Source organism: Nyctibius grandis, chromosome 28 (genome assembly GCF_013368605.1).
Source record: "Nyctibius grandis isolate bNycGra1 chromosome 28, bNycGra1.pri, whole genome shotgun sequence".
In the NCBI taxonomy this organism is placed as follows: domain Eukaryota; kingdom Metazoa; phylum Chordata; class Aves; order Nyctibiiformes; family Nyctibiidae; genus Nyctibius; species Nyctibius grandis.
This window is the reverse complement of record NC_090685.1, coordinates 1933563-1952200: the sequence shown is the minus strand read 5'-3', so window position 1 is coordinate 1952200 and position 18638 is coordinate 1933563. Positions and strand designations below refer to the sequence as shown.

At 52.6% G+C, this 18638-nt stretch overlaps 1 protein-coding gene across 4 annotated transcripts in view; it reads left to right on the top strand.

Annotated features, from left to right (window-relative positions):
• Positions 1-10439, top strand: part of RALY (RALY heterogeneous nuclear ribonucleoprotein) — a 144057-nt gene extending 133618 nt beyond the window's left edge. For 3 of the 4 annotated variants that reach the window (XM_068419655.1, XM_068419652.1, XM_068419653.1), the window contains 4 exons: positions 206-366; positions 1817-1930; positions 2724-2869; positions 8657-10439. In XM_068419655.1, coding sequence (XP_068275756.1) covers positions 206-366; positions 1817-1930; positions 2724-2869; positions 8657-8725 — 490 coding nt within the window. In that variant the 3' untranslated portion in view covers positions 8726-10439. Of the gene's footprint in view, positions 1-205; positions 367-1816; positions 1931-2723; positions 2870-7959; positions 8009-8656 lie in introns of all 4 variants that reach the window. The other variant, XM_068419654.1, reaches the window with a different exon arrangement.
• Positions 10440-18638: the final 8199 nt, after the last annotated feature.

Genomic DNA, 18638 nt, shown 5'->3' with positions numbered 1-18638 from the left:
TGGGGAGCAGGGTGGGGAGCAGGGTGGGGAGCGGGGTGGTCCAGCCCAGCCCAGCGCGGCGGGGTCCAGTGGCCGGGCTCACGGCCGGCGCTGCCTGGGGTCTGGTTGTGGCACCTGATCCCCAGCACGGCAGGGCTGGGGGTGCTGCAGGGCTGGGGGTGCTGCAGGGCTGCCTCAGCCCCCACATCCACCCCTGCCGCTCCAGGCTCTTCGAGTACCGGGGCCGAGTCTCTCCGGTGCCCAGGGTGGTTCCTGTGAAGCGGCCGCGGGTCACCATCCCCCTCGTCCGGCGCGTGAAAGCGACGCTCCCCGTGAAGCTCTTCGCCAGATCCGCTGCCATCGCCAACAGCTCGGCCAAGCTGAAGCGTGAGTATGTGCGCGGGGTGCAGCAGGGCGGCGTGGAGGCTGGTGTGCACATGGACCTCCCATCCCCAGCCATTCACCCACAGGGCCAGGTGCTCCCAGGAAAAAAACCTTAAAAAAACCCCAAACATCTGGAAACGACAGCCCAAACGAGGGCTTTTCAGGAGCCGCAGGCTGTGAGTGCAGCAGGGGAAGGTGCAGGTAGAACCTGAGCATGCCAAAGCCCAGTGTCAGCCTCCACAATCATAGAATCACAGGCTGATTTGGGTTGGAAGGGACCTTAAAGCCCATCTAGTTCCAACCCCCTGCCACGGGCAGGGACACTTTCCACCAGACCAAGCTGCTCCAAGCCCCCAACCTGGCCTTGAACACTGCCAGGGAGGGGGCAGCCACAGCTTCTCTGGGCAACATGGGCCAGGGTCTCACCACCCTCACAGCAAAGAATTTCTTACTCAGATCTCATCTCAGTCTCCCCTCTTTCAGTTTAAAACCATTCCCCCTCGTCCTGTCACTCCATGCCCTTGTAAAAAGCCCCTCTCCAGCTTTCCTGTAGCCCCTTCAGGCACTGGAAGGTGCTAGAAGGTCTCCCCGGAGCCTTCTCTTCTCCAGGCTGAACAGCCCCAGCTCTCTCAGCCTGTCTCCAGAGCAGAGGGGCTCCAGCCCTCTGAGCATCTCCGTGGCCTCCTCTGGACTCGCTCCAACAGCTCCGTGTCCTTCTTCTGTTGGTGCCCCCAGAGCTGGACGCAGCACTGCAGGGGGGGGTCTCACGAGAGCAGAGCAGAGGGGCAGAATCCCCTCCCTCGCCCTGCTGGCCACGCTGCTGGGGATGCAGCCCAGGACACGGGTGGCTTTCTGGGCTGCAAGCGCACGTTGCCGGCTCATGGTGAGCTTGTCATCAACCATCACCCCCAAGTCCTTCTCCTCAGGGCTGCTCTCAATCCATTCTCCGCCCAGCCTGGGTTTGTGCTTGGGATTGCCCCGACCCACGTGCAGGACCAAATATGCAACACATATGTGGGACCCACATGCAACAATATGCCTGGACAAGGGACATGTGGGGTTTTTGTGACATACGACCACCCGCAGCCCCCTCAGCTTCCCTTGCCAGTGCCGTACCCGGCAGCAGGGCAGCGAGGGCTGGCGGCGGAGGAGGGCACGTCGCTGCTCCGTGCCAAGCCAGCCTCTCCCCCCTGCCCGCCGAGCCCCTGCCAGCTGTGCAGGGTGCCCTGCACCCCACCCACCGCCGCTCCTTGCAGCACAGAAAAGCTCAGACGCGCCGTGCAGTGAGGTGTGAGCTTCACCGCACGCTGACCCCAGGGATGGAGGAGTATGTCTCTAGCTGATCTTTTCTCCTGCTCAGCGTGGTGACTCGGGCAGACAGAGGGGTGAGGCAGGCGCCTCGGGCGCTCTGCGGGGCACTAAATGCCTTTTTTTTTCCTTCCTTCCTCCCAAGTGAAGTGCAGCGAGCTGCAAACGATCAAAACAGAGCTGACACAGATCAAATCCAACATTGATGCTCTCCTGGGCCGACTGGAGCAGATCGCCGAGGAGCAGAAGCTGTCGGCAGGTCAGTTGGATGCACATGGATCCCGCGGGGCCAGTCTGAGAACGGGCAGAGAGTGCAGGGCATCGCCCTGCAGAGCTGCCCGTGAAACCCCTGCGGCTTGGAGCATCCCCGGGCTGCGACGGTGAAGTGTCGACCCCCAGGTTCCGGGGTGAACTCACAGGCCAAAATTACATGCCAAAATCCCCCAAGTTATAGAATTGGGGTTTAAAATTATGAGATTTTTTTTTCTTTTGTCTTATAATTTGTATTTTTTTAGTTTGCTTTTTTGTTCTATTATTCTATTCCTATTCTATTCTCTCTGCCTCCCACTCACTCCGGAGGGATGCAGACCGATGACCTGCTCGTCTCTCTCTAGTGTTGCTTTCAGGCAGCTTCCTCAAAATCAGCAAAACTTACCATCGCAGAAAAAAACCCTAGATCCAATATTTACCAACCTACTGAATTTGGGGGGGCCACTGCATTACAGAATCAACCAGGTTGGAAGAGCCCTCTGGGATCATTGAGTCCAACCATTGCCCTGACACCACCATGTCAACTAGACCAGGGCACTAAGTGCCATGTCCAGGCTTTTCTTAAACCCCTGCAGAGATGGTGACTCCACCACCTCCCTGGGCAGCCCCTTACAATGGTTAATGACCTTTGCTGAGAAGAAATGCTTCCTAATGTCCAACCTGAACCTCCCCTGGCGAAGCTTGAGGCTGTGTCCTCCTGTCCTAAGTCATTAGTGTCCTGAGGCTCTGGACATGCCCTCCCCCAGCCCCTGATCCTGGTGGCTTGGCTCTTGCTCTCACAGAGGTACGGAAGAAGGCGGATGGCAGCAAAAGCGAAGTCTCGCAAGAAGACACAGCATCAGAGGCAGAGGTCAACACAGAGGAGCCGCTGAACGGGGACGAGGGGGAGGAAGAGGGTCTCGCACGGGATGAGTGCGAAGATGAACTGGTAAGAGAGTTTGGGTAATACATCCCTCCAGCCGAAGGAGTTCAGTAATGGGCCACAGTTTTACTAAATCCCCAGAAAAATAGTTTTTCCTTCCTCCAAAAAAAATTGTTGTGTTTAAATCCCATGATTGTTCACAGCTTGTTGTTTCAAACTGTTCTGCTGCTTGCAAAAGCATTGACTTAGCAAATGCATGTGGAGACGCTGAAGAAACATGGTTGGCTTTTGAAATTCAGACCACATTTATCCTTGGTTTCACAACTATGAATGGTTAAAACAAGTAGCTCTGCTCCCAAGTAGTTCTCAGATTGATTGAAACACACGGCAAAGACAGGCCGTGGTGTATTGACTGCCCTTGCCTAACGACGTGCATTTGCGATGCCCTTTGGTCTGGACGGACACCAAATGGCATAAACCTCCTTGTGAGGGCTGAGCAAGCCACGAGCGCTGGGCACGGAGCTGCACACCCGTAGTGAGGGTGGTACTCGAGCATGGCTGGCCTGTGTCATGCACACCAGCCCAGCTGGCGTTAGTCCTGCCGTGGATAAGGACACTCCCTGGGAACCCAGATGTTGTGCCTAAAAAGCATCTGGATAGGAGCCCTGTTCTTGGGTGCGCTGATGGCAAGGGAGGTACAGGGCACTGAATTACCACTGGCAGAATGGACATTTAGCCCAGATTAAGACTCCTCTGAGAACAGGATCAGCTCCAGACCCAGGCAAAGGGCAACAGGGTGCTGGGATGGAAGCACCTGCTTGCTGCTTGCATGGACAGCCCTGCTTGCTGCCTCTTCTGCAGGACCACAGCCCTGGGAAGCTGGGCTGCTTGGCACGGCTCTCCCACGGAGGCTTGGGGCACCTTGGGGCAGGTTCTGAGCCTGTACTGTGTCCCCTGCAGCAGTTCCACTCCTTCCCCACCCCAGCACTGGTGGCAGCAGAAGTGAGGATGAAGCTCAGCATCCCTTTCTTCACCCTCACCCTCTCGTCGCTGGGGTGACCGCATCGCATTGCACATGCACTCTTCCTATGGCCAAAAAGCTCCTCTAACTCAAAACACTTCCCAGCTTGTTTGTACTCTTCTGCTCTGCCCCACCTTAGTCATGATGGATGAGAGAGCTGAATGGGGTCTTTCAGCTGTTCCGGTTTCTGGGGCCTCATAGCTGAAGTCCGTGACTCCTGCTGAATCTAAGAAGAGATGATTAAGGGCAGGGAGACATCATAACAGATGCTATAAAGAAGAAAGGCAAACGCTGGCCTCCATCTCTAAGTCAATTAGGATAAGGAAGGCCAGGTTTGAATTACATCAAGGGAAACAGATGGTAGAAATTAGGGGGGGACTTGCTGATGTCAGTGATGATAAAGCAGTACACAGCCTGTCAACAAAAAAATTTGGACTTTTCTGCCATTAGTGGGATAAGAAACCAGAGTGGGCAGACATCTGCTGGCAATGATTTAAGAAGAGCTGGTCTTCATTAAGAGTAGATGAACAAGATGAATATTTCAGCTCCCTTCCATCTCTATTTTCTGTAACTCTCTGGTCCTAAAAGTGGCATTGAGATCAGAAATATTTTACTGCCAACATCAGACAGGCTCACATGTGCTCAGCGTGGGGCAGGTTAATGTCTGCAGGGACGTTCCCGTAAACACTGCAAGGTGGCTCACAAAAAAAACATGCTTTCTATTTTGCTCCTGACCTTACAACACTGAACAGTTTTGAAGTCTTTCCAGTTCCTGTGGAGTGACTCCTTTATCCCATGTCTCCTTGGCTTACACACATCAGTGTAGCCTTCACCATCTGCTGTCCATGGACGTGGTGCCCACGCCAGTCCCTGAAAACATTATCTACCCTTGGCTCTGAGGGGCAGTGGTCTCGCAGGAGAAGAGTCAGAGGTCCCTTAGATCTGCTCTAGTAGTTAGTTTATTGCGTTCTAATCAGCAAATTTAGTTATGTAAAATAGTGAATAAGTACAGATGGATTGGCAGTCAATACTCAACTATTTACTACAATTAAAGTTGGTATGGGCTACAAAGATTATCGTGTAAGCTTACCATATGTATCTTAAATGTTACATGCATGCAAAAAATGTCACTTACCGCTCCATTGATGCCTGGTGTCAGGGAAGGGATCTCTCAGCCTCATGGGGTAACCTTGAGAGGTCCCTGCTCAAGGTCAGATCCCTGCCGCGCAGCTGGCTGCTGTGGAGGGAGAGCTCCACAAGCCCTGACGGCTGCAGATATTTATAGCGTCAAGGGGTTGATTTGTAGTCAGATTTTCTGCTGGGTTCATGCAGTTTCAGCTGCTTATCAGCCCAGTCTCCAGCCAAACTGGTTTTTTTGGTCTTGGTGCTGGGTTCTCACTGATAGCCTCACACATAGGATTAACTTTGTTTAGGCTTACCTGCTGAGCATCTGCCTGGACCAAAGTCCAGCTAGTTCAAACAGGAGGAGTCCATGTCCATCTGTCACAAGTTTTTTCCCTGCCTGTGGCAGGGGGGTTGGAACTAGATGATCTTTAAGGGCCCTTCCAACCCAAACCAGTCTGTGATTCTATAAGTGGGAAAGACATAGTTGTTTATGCAAGGCAGGACCCAGACCTGCCAACACTTGGGCAGTACCCAACACAGAGGCTTCCCTGCTCTGAACCTCTTCCCCATGGTGACAAGTGGGGAAGATCCAATTGGTCTTGGGTCTAGGTCCCACCCCTACCCTGTAGACAACTGTAGGATGTCTCCTGGGGACCAGCAGGCCCAAGCATCTCAATTTGTATGGGAGTTCACTGAACCAGAGCTCTTAAGTTCAGGGATTTGATTCTGCTCTTTATTTTGGTTGCTTCTCTCATGATATTCAACTTCACAGTCTCATGGTCACTGCAGCCAAGACTTCTATCCATATTCACATCTTTGACCAGTTCTTCCTTGGTCATCAGTAACAGCCCAGAAGAACATCTCCCCTAGTCAGCCAGCTGTGTCAAGAAATTGTTCTTGACACTTCCCAGAAATCTCCTGGGTTGCTTGCACCCAGCCCTGCTGCCCTCCCACCAGATGCCAGGGTGGTTGAAGTCCCCCAGGAGACCTACAATCAGGAGGCTTCCTCCAGCCACCCAGAGGAGACTACATATCAGGTGGTCTGTAGCAAATGCCCGCCATGATGTCACTCATGTTGGTCTGTCCCCTGATCCTCACCCACAAGCTCTCAGCTGACTCATCACGTGTTACAAGGCAAATCCCTGGGCTATTCCTTTGCCCAGAGGACGTGCTACCTCACCTGGCTTTCCTGAAGAGCCTGTTCCCAGGGCACTACCTGCGCTGTAATTGCAGAGAAGAAGCCTTTGTTCTATTGCCAGAAGTCACAAGCTTCCAGACTTCCCTCTCTTGGCAGTCTCCATCCACAGCTCCTTTGAGTGTAGTCCCCAGCTGTCCTTTCTTCATGCATTGCAGTGCTGAGGCTTTTCCCTTGTAGAGTCTGCAAAGACCCTGTTGGTGACCCTGAAGGTAAAAATCTATTTACCTCCCCCAGTGCCCTGTACACCAGCCTGCTGCTAACAAGGTTGGGACTGGGCTCCCTTGCCTTTCCTTTGAGATTACCTAGCATCCCCTGCAGACATCTCCTGGATCCATTTCCATCTCTAAAATACTCATCACAAAATTTGGCCTATGCAGGAGATGATAAAAAACTGAGTTTGGGCTGAGCACCCAATTGTTTTAATGATGCTGCATTGCAGAACGGCTCCAGGAGGGGGACTTTCATGTGCTGTGCTTTAAAAGCACTGTTGCACGGGGAGTGGTTCAGCACACCGACACTATTCTTGTGGCCTTTGGATTGATGGATATTATCATAGAATCACAGAACGGTTTGGGTTGGAAGGGACCTTAAAGACCATCTAGTTCCAACCCCCTGCCACGGGCAGGGACACCTTCCACCAGACCAGGTTGCTCCAAGCCCCATCCAGCCTGGCCTTAAACACTGCCAGGGAGGGGGCAGCCACAGCTTCTCTGGGCAACCTGGGCCAGTGTCTCACCACCCTCACAGGGAAGAATTTCTTCCTAATATGCAATCTCAATCTCCCCTCTTTCAGTTTAAAACCATTCCCCCTTGTCCCATCACTCCATGCCCTTGTAAAAAGCCCCTCTCCAGCTTTCCTGTAGCCCCTTCAGGTACTGGAAGGTGCTAGAAGGTCTCCCCGGAGCCTTCTCTTCTCCAGGCTGAACAGCCCCAGCTCTCTCAGCCTGTCTCCAGAGCAGAGGGGCTCCAGCCCTCTGAGCATCTTCGTGGCCTCCTCTGGACTCGCTCCAACACCTCCATGTCCTTCTTGTGTTGGGGGCCCCAGAACTGTGAGTGTTATCATTCTGGATGATGAGTTCTGCTGCAAACTGGGACCAGTTTCTGTGTTCACCATCACTCATTACATCGTGCACGATTTGCCATTGCGGACTGACTGCACCTTAGCATCGCTGGGCGGTTCCAGTAACGCGGGGATGCCTGTTCCCTGGTGCAGGCCATTCCTAGGTCCCAAATTAACTTCTCACGGTACTACAACACGGCATGAGCTGTGCAAGCACACGCAGTAAACTTTATGGAAGTGCTGAGCGTGGACTTCACCTGGCCATGCAGAAATTAGGCATCCAGTCTAAGCACAGCAACTCACGGCACCCCAAGACCTTCCCTGGGACGTGCCCACTGGAGCTGCTGACTCTGGTGTAGCCCAGATGAGACACCTGACTTACTTACACAAGGGAACATGGGCTTAATTTCATCCCAGCCCCTTTGAGGTTCAGCAGGAGCCAGACTTCAAACTCCAAGAGGGAATCACACATCCCGGGTCTGTTTGGCAGAGCCCCTCCAGAGTAAGGAGCCAGAGGAAATTTTTGGGTTTGCCTGGGACTGACAGAAACCACAGCCATGGCACCCGGTGCCCACATCAGGGGTGTTTTGTAGCTCCTCCACCCCGCTGAGCAGCCTGATGCTGCCCCCAGCATGCGAGCTCTCCAACGCCATGGTACCAGCTGGTCACCACATGTGAGGTGTCACAGTGTCCCGGGCAGGGCAGGAGGGACACGTGGTGATTTACTGTTTCTGGTTCCCTTTTCCCTCCAGGAGAACAGCCATTACACAGACGTGGAGGATGCCAGACTACAGTAACCAGGTACAGCTCACACCTTGCGTTTTGGGGGCCAATACTGAGCAAAAGCTTCCATTCCATGCGTGTTGGGGTGGGGCGTGGCTGCTTCATAGAACCATAGAATCACAGACTGGTTTGGGTTGGAAGGGACCTTAAAGACCATCTAGTTCCAACCCCCCTGCCACGGGCAGGGACACTTTCCACCAGACCAGGTTGCTCCAAGCCCCATCCAACCTGGCCTTGAACACTGCCAGGGAGGGGGCAGCCACAGCTTCTCTGGGCAACCTGGGCCAGGGTCTCACCACCCTCATAGGAAAGAATTTCTTCCTAAGATCTCATCTCAGTCTCCCCTCTTTCAGTTTAAAACCGTTCCCCCTCGTCCTGTCACTCCATGCCTTTGTCAAAAGCCCCTCTCCAGCTTTCCTGTAGCCCCTTCAGGCACTGGAAGGTGCTAGGTCTCCCCGGAGCCTTCTCTTCTCCAGGCTGAACAGCCCCAACTCTCTCAGATGATGCTCTTTTCCACTGGTCCTCTGTGTTTTCCCAGCACTGAGCCTGGTCGCTCAGCTGGGTCACTGACCAGCCCCTCACTCCCTTCCCTAAATCACAAATCTTTGAGGTCCGAGGAAGATGATGTACCTTTGTCCCTCCCACACCCCACTTCTGTCCTTGCAGACCGTTCAGAACAGCAGTGAGCGACAGCGTGAGGAAAGCACGAGGCTAAACCCTGTCCTGGCACATTGAGCAGGACAAGCTGAATCGAAGTGCTGCTGTCATCTCTACCTGGCATTCAAAAGGAGAACCATGGCCCGACATCTTCCATCCATCTGTAAAGCAAAGGAAACTCATCATCCCAGTGAATCCCCACTACCCCGTGCAATGGGTTCGGAGCTCTGCAGCCAGCAGAGGCAGGAACCAAACCCTGCACGATCCATCACCATCGCTGACTGGATAACGGGAGAGCGGTTGGGTCACCAAATGAGTCAGATGTTATAGAGCTTGTTGTAGGAGAGGAGGGAGAACTAAGCCCAACCCAATAAAGACCTTTTTTTCCCGTGCTAGGTGAGAGCCAGAGCATTTGCTAACTGGGGGAAAGTACTGTCTCAGTTTGGACAATTTGTGTTCTCACGCTAAAGGTCGTGTTGAGGAAGAGGGTGTGGGGTGAGCTGTCCTCCCAGAATGGTCACCTCCCATCGTGTCTCTTTTCCCCCATGAGCTGCTGCGAGTACACGGTCACTTCCAGGTGGAGAGGAGTCGGTGCTGGTGCGTGTGCTGTGCTCTTTGCAGCTGCTTGAAGAGAGGGGAAGGGGAAAGGAAGCTGCCTGCAGGAAAGCAAGTGATGCCAAGCAGGAGAGACAAAGCATACGTCACCTTCAGTGGTTTGGTCTCCTCATTTTCCACTGGGAAATCAATACGTAAAGGCTGAGCAAGTCTCTGCGGAGTGAGGGGGTGCAAGCAGGTGTGGATGAGACCCTTTTCTTGGACCAGCTGCTCCTGGAAGGAATGTGATCCCTCCACTTCTCCAGCCGAGTGACAGAGACATCAGCCCCTTCCCCAGGGTGCTCACATCTCTTGCCCCAGCCTCACTGGGTCTTCACACCGACCCGGCGTGCCAGGAGAGTGGCGCAACAGCTCCTGCTCCTGCCTGCGAGGGCTGTGCTCCATCACCAGCCTGATGGGTCTGCGCAGCGTAACGAGACTGGTAACGGTGAATACCCCGAGCACGATGCATGTGGGCGCGCAGGCACCTCCCCTGCCTACCCCAATTCCAGCTGCTTTTGACCCACCCCTTGTCCTGCGAGCAGAGGTCTCTCAGCCATTCTCTTCTTGGTCGTTCCTCCTTCGTGGGCTTACCCAGTTTTTCTGAGTTCGGGGGCAGATGGGACTGAAACTCACGCAGCACTTTATTCAGATCAGGTGTGTCCTGCCCGTCTCCCCTTTTCCCCTCCAAAACACACACACACATATCAGTGCTTGGAATCCAGAATGGCGTCCACACCTTGTCCTTGGTCAAACCCTCCCACGAAACACGTGGCCCCCCAGGTCATACAGAGTGCTCTGAAAGGGGACTCCTGCTTTCTGCTCCAGTGCTCAAGGCCAGACCTCACCGACAGCGTCTCTCTTTGAAGGGTGAAGGGGAAAACAGGTCCCAGGGACAACACGTCCCTCCCCTGAGGGCCATCCTGGAGCAAGCATGGCTCTTGAAGCACAATGTTTTATTTGCATTTCTTAGTTTCAGATAATTCGTGAGGGATTAAAGGGATGACCGTGCTTTCCCCTCCCTTTTCCCGGTTCCTGTACAATTTACCCCTCGTGTTGTACTGAGCCGTTGTAGAGCTGTTTTCTAGGCTTTGAGAGCTGAGCTGCAGTTTTTGCCATGAACTGACTGGGATGCTGATGGTAGGGAGAAAGGTGACCTTGTACATACAATCCTGTATAATAAAAGAAAGAAATCTAATTTGCTTTCGCTCTTTTCTCTCTCTGTCATACATACACACACACTTTTTTCCTCTGTTTCAGACAAATAAATTCTTCTTTCCCTTCGTGAGCGTCAGCTCTGCCCACAGGATTTGCTTTCCCTTACACAAGGTGTGGCCCACTGGGCTGAGCAAAACATCGGGGTCCACAGGGGCTCTGGGACTTTTCCTCTGGAGGCCTGGAAACTCCCTTGCTACAGGAGAGCACTGGACAAATCCAGGCCATTAATCTCTGGACTTTGCTCTGGTCCAGCTTGTAACAAACTGGAAAAATGAGGCTGCTGTTCCAGTTTGCACAAGCCAAAGGCACGAATAAATGCTCCTTAAGCACAATGTTTTCTGGCCGTCTCCCCAATCCCTTCCTCGGCAGAGCAAAGCTCACACTGTGTTGCCAGCTGTGCACGTGGTCACTGGAGTAATCATCCAGACCCTGGCACGTTTGGCACCCGAGCTGTGTCTGGAGGGCACCAGTGACTCCATGGGGAGAAGCCAGCTGCTACCACACCTGCAGTGCTTTTTTAAGTTTCCAGTCCCAGAAAGTTGGCTGCTGGGCCTAGCCTGAGCCACCATAGAACCACTGGATCCCAGCCTGGTTGGGGTTGGAAGGCACCTCTGCAGATCACCCAGCCCCACCCCTGCCAAAGCAGGGTCACCCAGAGCACGTTGCACAGGGTCACGTCAAGACAGGTTTCAATATCTCCAGAGAAGGAGACTCCCCCCTCCCTGGGCAGCCTGTGCCAGGGCTCTGGCACCCTCACAGTAAAGGAGTTTTTCCTCATATTCAGATGGAACTTCCCATGTTTCAGTTTGTGCCCGTTGCCCCTTGTCCTGTCACTGGGCACCACTGAGAAGAGTCTGGCCCCATCCCCTTGATACCCTCCGCAAGGTATCTGTAAGCGTTGATAAGATCCCCCCTCAGTCTGCTCTTCTCCAGCTGAACAGCCCCAGCTCCCTCAGCCTCTCCTCGTAGCAGAGATGCTCCAGCCCTCTGACCATCTCCGTACCCCTCCGCTGGACTCTCTCCAGTAGTTCCTTGTCTGTCTTGAACTGGGGGCCCAGAACTGGACACAGTTACTCCAGGTGTGGCCTCACCAGGGCAGTGTAAAGGTGGAGGAGAACCTCCCTCGACCTGCTGCCCACACTCTTCCTCATGCACCCCAGGACACCATTGGCCTTCCTGGCCCCAAGGGCACATTGTTGGCTCATGGGGAGCTTGTTGTCCACCAGCACTCCCAGGTCCTTCTCCACAGAGCTGCCTTCCAGCAGGTCAACCCCCAACCCCCCAGTCATCCAGCACTGGAGGGCAAAGCTGCCTCTTGCATCTGTTCAAGTTCATGGTAAGTCCGGGGATGCTTGAACACCCATCTGTCTATCCATCCTGCCATCAGTCACCAGTTCACTTCAAGGTGAGGAAAGCAGCATGGTCAGGCTGGAGCTCTTTGCAGCTGAGAAGAAGGAGGAAAGATGGGGCGGGGGGAGAAAAAAAGCAAGTGAAAACATTTGGCTATCGATCAAGAAGACCAAAATCACCCCAGCCTTATGTCTGTTGAGCCACGTACCTGGGCTCTGAGAGCGACCACAGCTCAGTGCCCCCGAGGAGGGCAGAGCGCTCCCCTGCTCCATCCCCACCCCGAGCCCCTGCCTCGGTGGCCAAACACTGAGCCTGGCACCAGCCTCGGGCCGGGTCATCGCAGCGCGGTGCAGCTCATCAGCCTTAGGCCATGAGAGCGTGGTCGAGGTCTCCTAGCAAACAACTGTTTTGATTTTGTTAATTATTTTGGGGGGGAATGAGGGGCTTTTGGAGGTCTTATGCAGGTCTGTGTGGTAATTAACTTTGCTATTGGTTGTAGATAGAGCCTCAAATAAATGAATTCTGGGCTTTTCATGCTCATCGAGTTCCGTATGTGACCATCCAGAAAATCTTCACGTGAAGAGGCAAGGGCAGAGCGGTGGGGTGGGAAAGGGAACACGCCACCCCTTCCACCCCTTACGGCCATAAGGCAGCTGCAAAGCTTCCTGCTGACTTCACAGGGTCCATCAAGAGAGGAGCAGAGGGAGAGGAGGTGTCAGCGCCTGCCTCTGAGCACCCCTTTCCCCGGGACGGAGAGGGAGGGCAGGGGGAAAGGCAGATGCCCACTGCAGGGGCATGAGGCACAGGGGCAGAGCTTTGGAGAAAGAGGCAGGCGAAAGCACGTGGGCTGTAGATGTTTAAGGACTCCAGAGCATTTATAGTGAACACACACAGAGTGCAGACAAAGCCATCAGTGCTGTTCAGGTGTGCACCTGATCCCAGCCAGCTCCTGTTCCCCGACTCCCCCACCCCATTTTTCCAAGCACATACACATGAGATACAGTGTGGGGTGCTGCATGCTCAGAGCACAATGCAGCGCTTCAACCCCAGCCCATCCATCCTCATCCTCAGCCCCAGCCCCAACCGTGCTCTGCTGTCCCAGGGGAACAGGCTGCAGTGAAGCGCAGAAGCCCCATTATCAGCCTTGTCCTGGTTAACACATGTGTGGTCCTCCCCAAAGCATTTTAAATATCCATGACACAAAAAGATCCATCAGATCTCATTAGCTCTTGAATGAATACAAAGGGGTCCCACCCTACACGCACCCAACCTCCTTTTCCATGATCCAGTGTCCCCATAGAGTCGCTCCCTGTAAATTGTCCCTGCCCTGCTGGGATGTGGGATGCCGAGGGTTGGGCCAGTCCATTCTCCCCACCATTTCCCCAAGGGCAACAGTTAATTCAACATCTGCACGTTCTGAAGAAAAACTACCAACATAAAGTGAGCAACTCAACTGAACATACAGGCAGTTTCCCTCTTGTGAACTGGAAAAAAAAAAAAATGCTTTTATTAAAGCCTTTCCCCACCACCCACAAAGGCAAGGTCTCATTACCAAGTGCCCTGGACCTCACTTGGCTTCTCACATTTGCTGCCCTGCTTGTTGCCGTCCCATCTGCCTTTGGTGGCGACAGCAGCGTGGTCTTTGTTGGAAACAAAACCAAAGGTCTCGATCCCCACTGCCTTGCCTGCACCTCTGCAAAGGAAACATGAAATGGTTGAGGTTGCTGACATGCTGTGGGACTAAATGTGCTGCTCTGGATGGGAACAGCAGATGTGCAGGAAGTTTTGGTGCTCTGCTTTTTCATACGCTGGCTTTGGCAGTCATCAGAGCACTAGAGCAGGGTTACTCCAGTCCCAAATCCTCCTTTTATGAGCTTCTGAACATGGAAAGACAATCCATCAGGCCAAAACGCCTGTAATCCTGCATTCAGTTTGAGTTAGGAGATGCAACAAAAGCCCCCACTGACTTTAATAAATCCTATTGACTTTAATGACCATCACAGTTAAAGTCCACGCGGCGCTTTGGAAATACTTCAGTTATTGCAGCTGTAACAGGACCCATTCTTTGGGGAATCTGTAAAAGCCAGTTGCTGCCTCTGTGAGAGCTGTCATCCATTATCTGTGGAAGATTTAATTCCATATTTTTCCTCTTCTCCAGAAAGCTGTGGAAACACTTGCAGATGTGGTCAAGAACCCCAAGGGCTCCTGGTGGAGTCTGTCCATCCTCTGCCAGGAAAAAACACCCAAGCCTTGGACGGGGAGGGTTCAATGCCGAAAGGACTCAGACATATCTGAAATCCTCTGCACGCGTCCGGCAGAGCGGCCATTCCTGCACTAAGCCCCGTGCCACCAGGACCCCTCACATACCTCACACAGGCATGTGCCAGTACGGACGCACTGTACCAGTTTAGCGAGAAAACCTTCAAGTTCATCACCTTTACATTGCCCAGATTGACTTCCTATCAGGTGGATTGTCTTCTCTGACAGGTTTGAGAGGGTTTCTCAAACACAGCTTGCTGTGGATCCCAGCTTTCACGCCCTCCCTGGGCTCACAGCCCCAGTGATTCACCCAAACTGGTTTCAAAGGAGACCCAGAGAAAGCGTGATCGAGATAGACAAGATGCAAGAGGAGGGGCAAAGGGAAGGCCAGGGGTGAGGCATGCAGGCAGAAGCAGGAACTTGGTCTCCCAGCCCTTCCCGCAGAGCTGCCTGCAGCACGTGAGCCTCCTCACTGATGCCTTCTACTCCCGTTTGCCAGCAGACTTTGCTGGGGGAAGCATGAACCAAAGCTGTAGCCTCCCCCATCTGCTCACTGACCGCTTCTTCACCCCTCCTGCCCCACTGATGAGCAACCGCTGTGGCTTCTTCTCAGCACCACAGCTGAATTCACCACAGCTGGGAGCCAGAGATGTCCCACTTGGCTGTTAGGGTGGCTGTGAGCGGCTGGACGGGAACGCTTGGAGCCCACCAGCAGCTCTGGAGCACAGACCATCACATTCTGGGAACAACATAAGCAGTTCCTTGAGGCCAAGGTGAAAATTTCCTGCATTAGGACCACACCTCAGACCCGGGAGACTTCGGGAAGTTTCATCTGCACATCTCCTTTGATAAAAACTGCTTTGGGTGCGACAACGTGGCAACGCTTAAATACATCCATTTGAACTGCTTAAAGACCAGTCGGGCTGCACGGCCCAGGGACCCAAAGGCTGCGTCCTACCCCAGCGCGACGCAGGAGCCCGGCAGCGCAGGAGGCTCCTCCTTGTAGACAGGTCAGCCCCGACCACGGCTCGGCACAGCTGCATGAGCAGCACCATGTTCCCAGAGGCAAAAGCGGTGATGTCTGAGTGCCCCCAGAGCTGGCTATTAATGCTGTACCACAGGGAGAGAGAGAGCATGTGCACATGCTGTTAACACAAGAAATTAGGAACTCATTTGCATATCAGCATCTAATATAATATTTCAGTAAATGCATTAAGAGCTTTATGTGAAGGGAGTTCAGGGTGGGCAGGAAGCAGGCAGCCAGCAGGAGGAATAGGCACAAAAGCAGAATAAGCTTAAACACACCATAACGAAGCGTCCTTGTACCTAAAAGCTCTTCTAAAGTAATTCCCATACCCCTGGCTGATTGGGTATGAGGAGGAATCAGAAACTGGGTTTATGTACTCTGAGCACTTATGGCCAATACAGCCACCTGGGATGTGCATTTGCATTCAAAAGCCCAAACTTCAAGATAGCTAGAGAGAGAAAAGGAGAGACAAAGATGTGTTAACAGCAATGTGGGAAGGTGGATTTAAACTAAAAGGACGGGGGAAAAAAAGGAAGATATTAAGATATTAAGAAAAGTAACAGCAGAGGCACTCAACCATCCAGGACACCTACTACGGCTGCAGCCCGAAGTCTAACCCAGCAGACAAGTATCCCCATGAAATATTCCAGTTCTCATGGCTCCGACACAGGGGACATCCTAGGAAGCAGCAGCACAGCAACTCGAAAGGTATCAAGGGGTTATGTTAAAGCAAAAATACAATTCCTAACAGTTTTGCTTGTAGTCATTTGCTCTCAGTCTATTACAAACAGCCTGGCTTTAAATCTGACCAGACACAGCTGTTCACACCTGCACTTGTCTGGTGCTGGGGGAAAGCGAACTGGCTTGAAGCCAACAGCCATGGACTGGCCTCTCTCCCTGCACAACGCAAATCCTGAGGACATGGCGAGGGGAGGCACCTCTCCGGGGGCCGTACCCACTGTGCCTGCAGGAAATTCAGGCTGGACAGCATTTCCTCCTGCCAGGAGGCAAATGGTGGGCACAGGGGAGCAGGTCAACAACGGCTGAATCTCTGGGGCACATGAGTGGCCGGTCTTTCATCTGATGTTTCTCCTGCTCTTGTTCTCCTCTCCCAAAAAGCAGCAGCTGATTGAGCAATGTGCCCTTGCTCCAGCCTCGTCATTACCTGTCACATACCTGCGCACGTGACATAGTTTTCCGAACAATGCCGTTACAAAAAGTTGTCTTCCTTCCTTGCAACACCAGGAGCGCTCCCCAGGTTGTGAAGCTCAGCCCTGGTCAGCACAATGCTGCAGGCAGGAGCACGGGGATCAGAGCGGTGCTGCCGTCACGGGGACCGAGACACTGGTGGGAAAGTGGCCCAAAACGTGGCTGAGGTGAACAAAACTGACACTACAAAACCAACATTAAAAGTTAAATGCTTCAGAACCTTAATAGCAAAAATAAGGACAAAAGCCATATTTGGCTTCTCTAATTCACTCCACGTCCGGCTTTCAAAACCGCTCAGTGCATTGGGTGTTGAGTTCTTTTGAAAAACATCTCACAGCTGTGGATGTTGACACTTGGAGCTGTGCTACAAAAAAGCTTTTGAGAAATTTGCTCCCATGTGAATCAAAAATGATGGTCCATTGGGAATTGTTCCCATCTGCAGAAAACCTTAATAACGCATTTGAAGAGCTATTTTCCATTGGCGCAGAACAACACTCACCCACCCATCCTCACTGGGCTGGTTATCTCACCCAGCCACAGCATTGGAAGAGGAGACCAGAGAAGGTAACGGGGGTACGTGGTGGGGTAGCAACAGGCAACACACAAGCAGGACCTTTCTGTTCCTGTAAGGCACAACATATGTGATCACAGATGTGCAGATCACAATCCATCACCGCACTCATTTCAAATACAGAGACAAAAATCAAGCGCTGCTTTTGCAACTGCTCCTCACTGCTTTCAGCTCATGCCTTAATGGTTGTGAATTATTCCCCCAGCAGGAAAAGTGTTTCCCCAGCAGCAGAACATACAAAACCTGCACTGAATGTGTGAGCAAGGTACTGAAACAGGCTGGAAACAACGCAGAACTAGCCAGACAGGGCAAATCCATACCACTCACCAGTTCATCTGTCGTGGTTTTAAGATAATTTCTGTCTCTCGTACCACTTCACTGTAAGGAACAAAAATTCCTGGGTTTATTGCCATCATTTCAGCTCTTTTTCTGGTAAAAGACAGCTTTTTCAGTTAATTATAAACATACGTGTTGAAAATGGTCGGTATGATACTGTCTTTCTACAACATCATAGTAGAGACCATTTCCCACATTATAATTTTTGTTGTGGGATCATTTTCCAATCCAAGACAGATCTCCGCTCTTTTCTTACCAAAAAAAAAATAATAATTGCATTGGCAAACGAGCAGCAAGGCTCCCTGCCTTCCCAGCCACCAAGCCCAGATGTATGGGAGTCCTGTGTCCTCCCAAACCGCAGCCAGGAACTCTCCTAACAGGATGGGATTTGCGTTTGGATATCCACCTTAACACCTTTGCTACCCATCTCCACTGGCTGTGTATGGAGAACGTCTGCCTTGGAAAACTGCTAACCACACAGCACGGACCAACTCAGGGAGTCTGCTGAACTTGAGCCAGTAAAACTGTAAAAACATGACTGCGCAGAGGATATGTGGAGCGACCCAACTTAGAGATGGAAAAACCCTGCTCATACCCTAATTCGTATGTGTCGATATAAAACACACAGACAGCACCAGTGAGAAAAGAGTCTGTATAGTCTAATCCCCTCTGTGCTCCAGGAGACAAGGACTGGCCACAGCGACGGCTTGGCAGAGCACTCGGTGGGAACGCAGAGGGACGGGCTGTCGCTGTGCGCTGTATCCGTCCCGACCTCTGCCTCATCCCCACCAGGTCTGCTCCTCAGAGCACTCCCCTCTTCCCTTCCTCTGGTTTCTTGACTCCTTTTAAGCATCACTTCAACCCGCAAGGCTGTGGATACGCAAGACCCACTGGGAATATCATCCGCGTCTGGAAAACATTCGATGTGTAACAGGCAGAGCATGGTGCACTGCGCCTGACAACCCAAATCAGAAAGGTAAATCTGATATACACAATCACCTTTTCAACAGCAGAGCTCTCAAACAACAGTATTTCAAGACAGCAGGAATACTAACCCAGAGCCAGTGCCTCTGCACACCCAAAGCGATACCTTTCTGATTGCATTGCTTAGCTTTTTTCTCTATGGCATTTGCATACTTGCCCAATCCTCACCTTTTCTTATTTCTGTGCATTGAAGTTTAATCTTATTTTTTCATTACCTATATATTTCCTTTCTATCTTCGAGAACACTTCAACCTTCGCAGCGAAACCCCTCTCTGCTGCACAGGGACGACCGCAGCTCCATCGCTGGTAAAACGACAGCAGCGGGACTGCCGCAGTGGCAGCAGGAGCTGCGAGACGCCAGCCCGAGGGGGCTCGGGCTGCGGAGGGGAGGTTAGCCCAGGCAGGAGGGGCTCAGAGTCACAACGGTGCAAACACTCCCCATG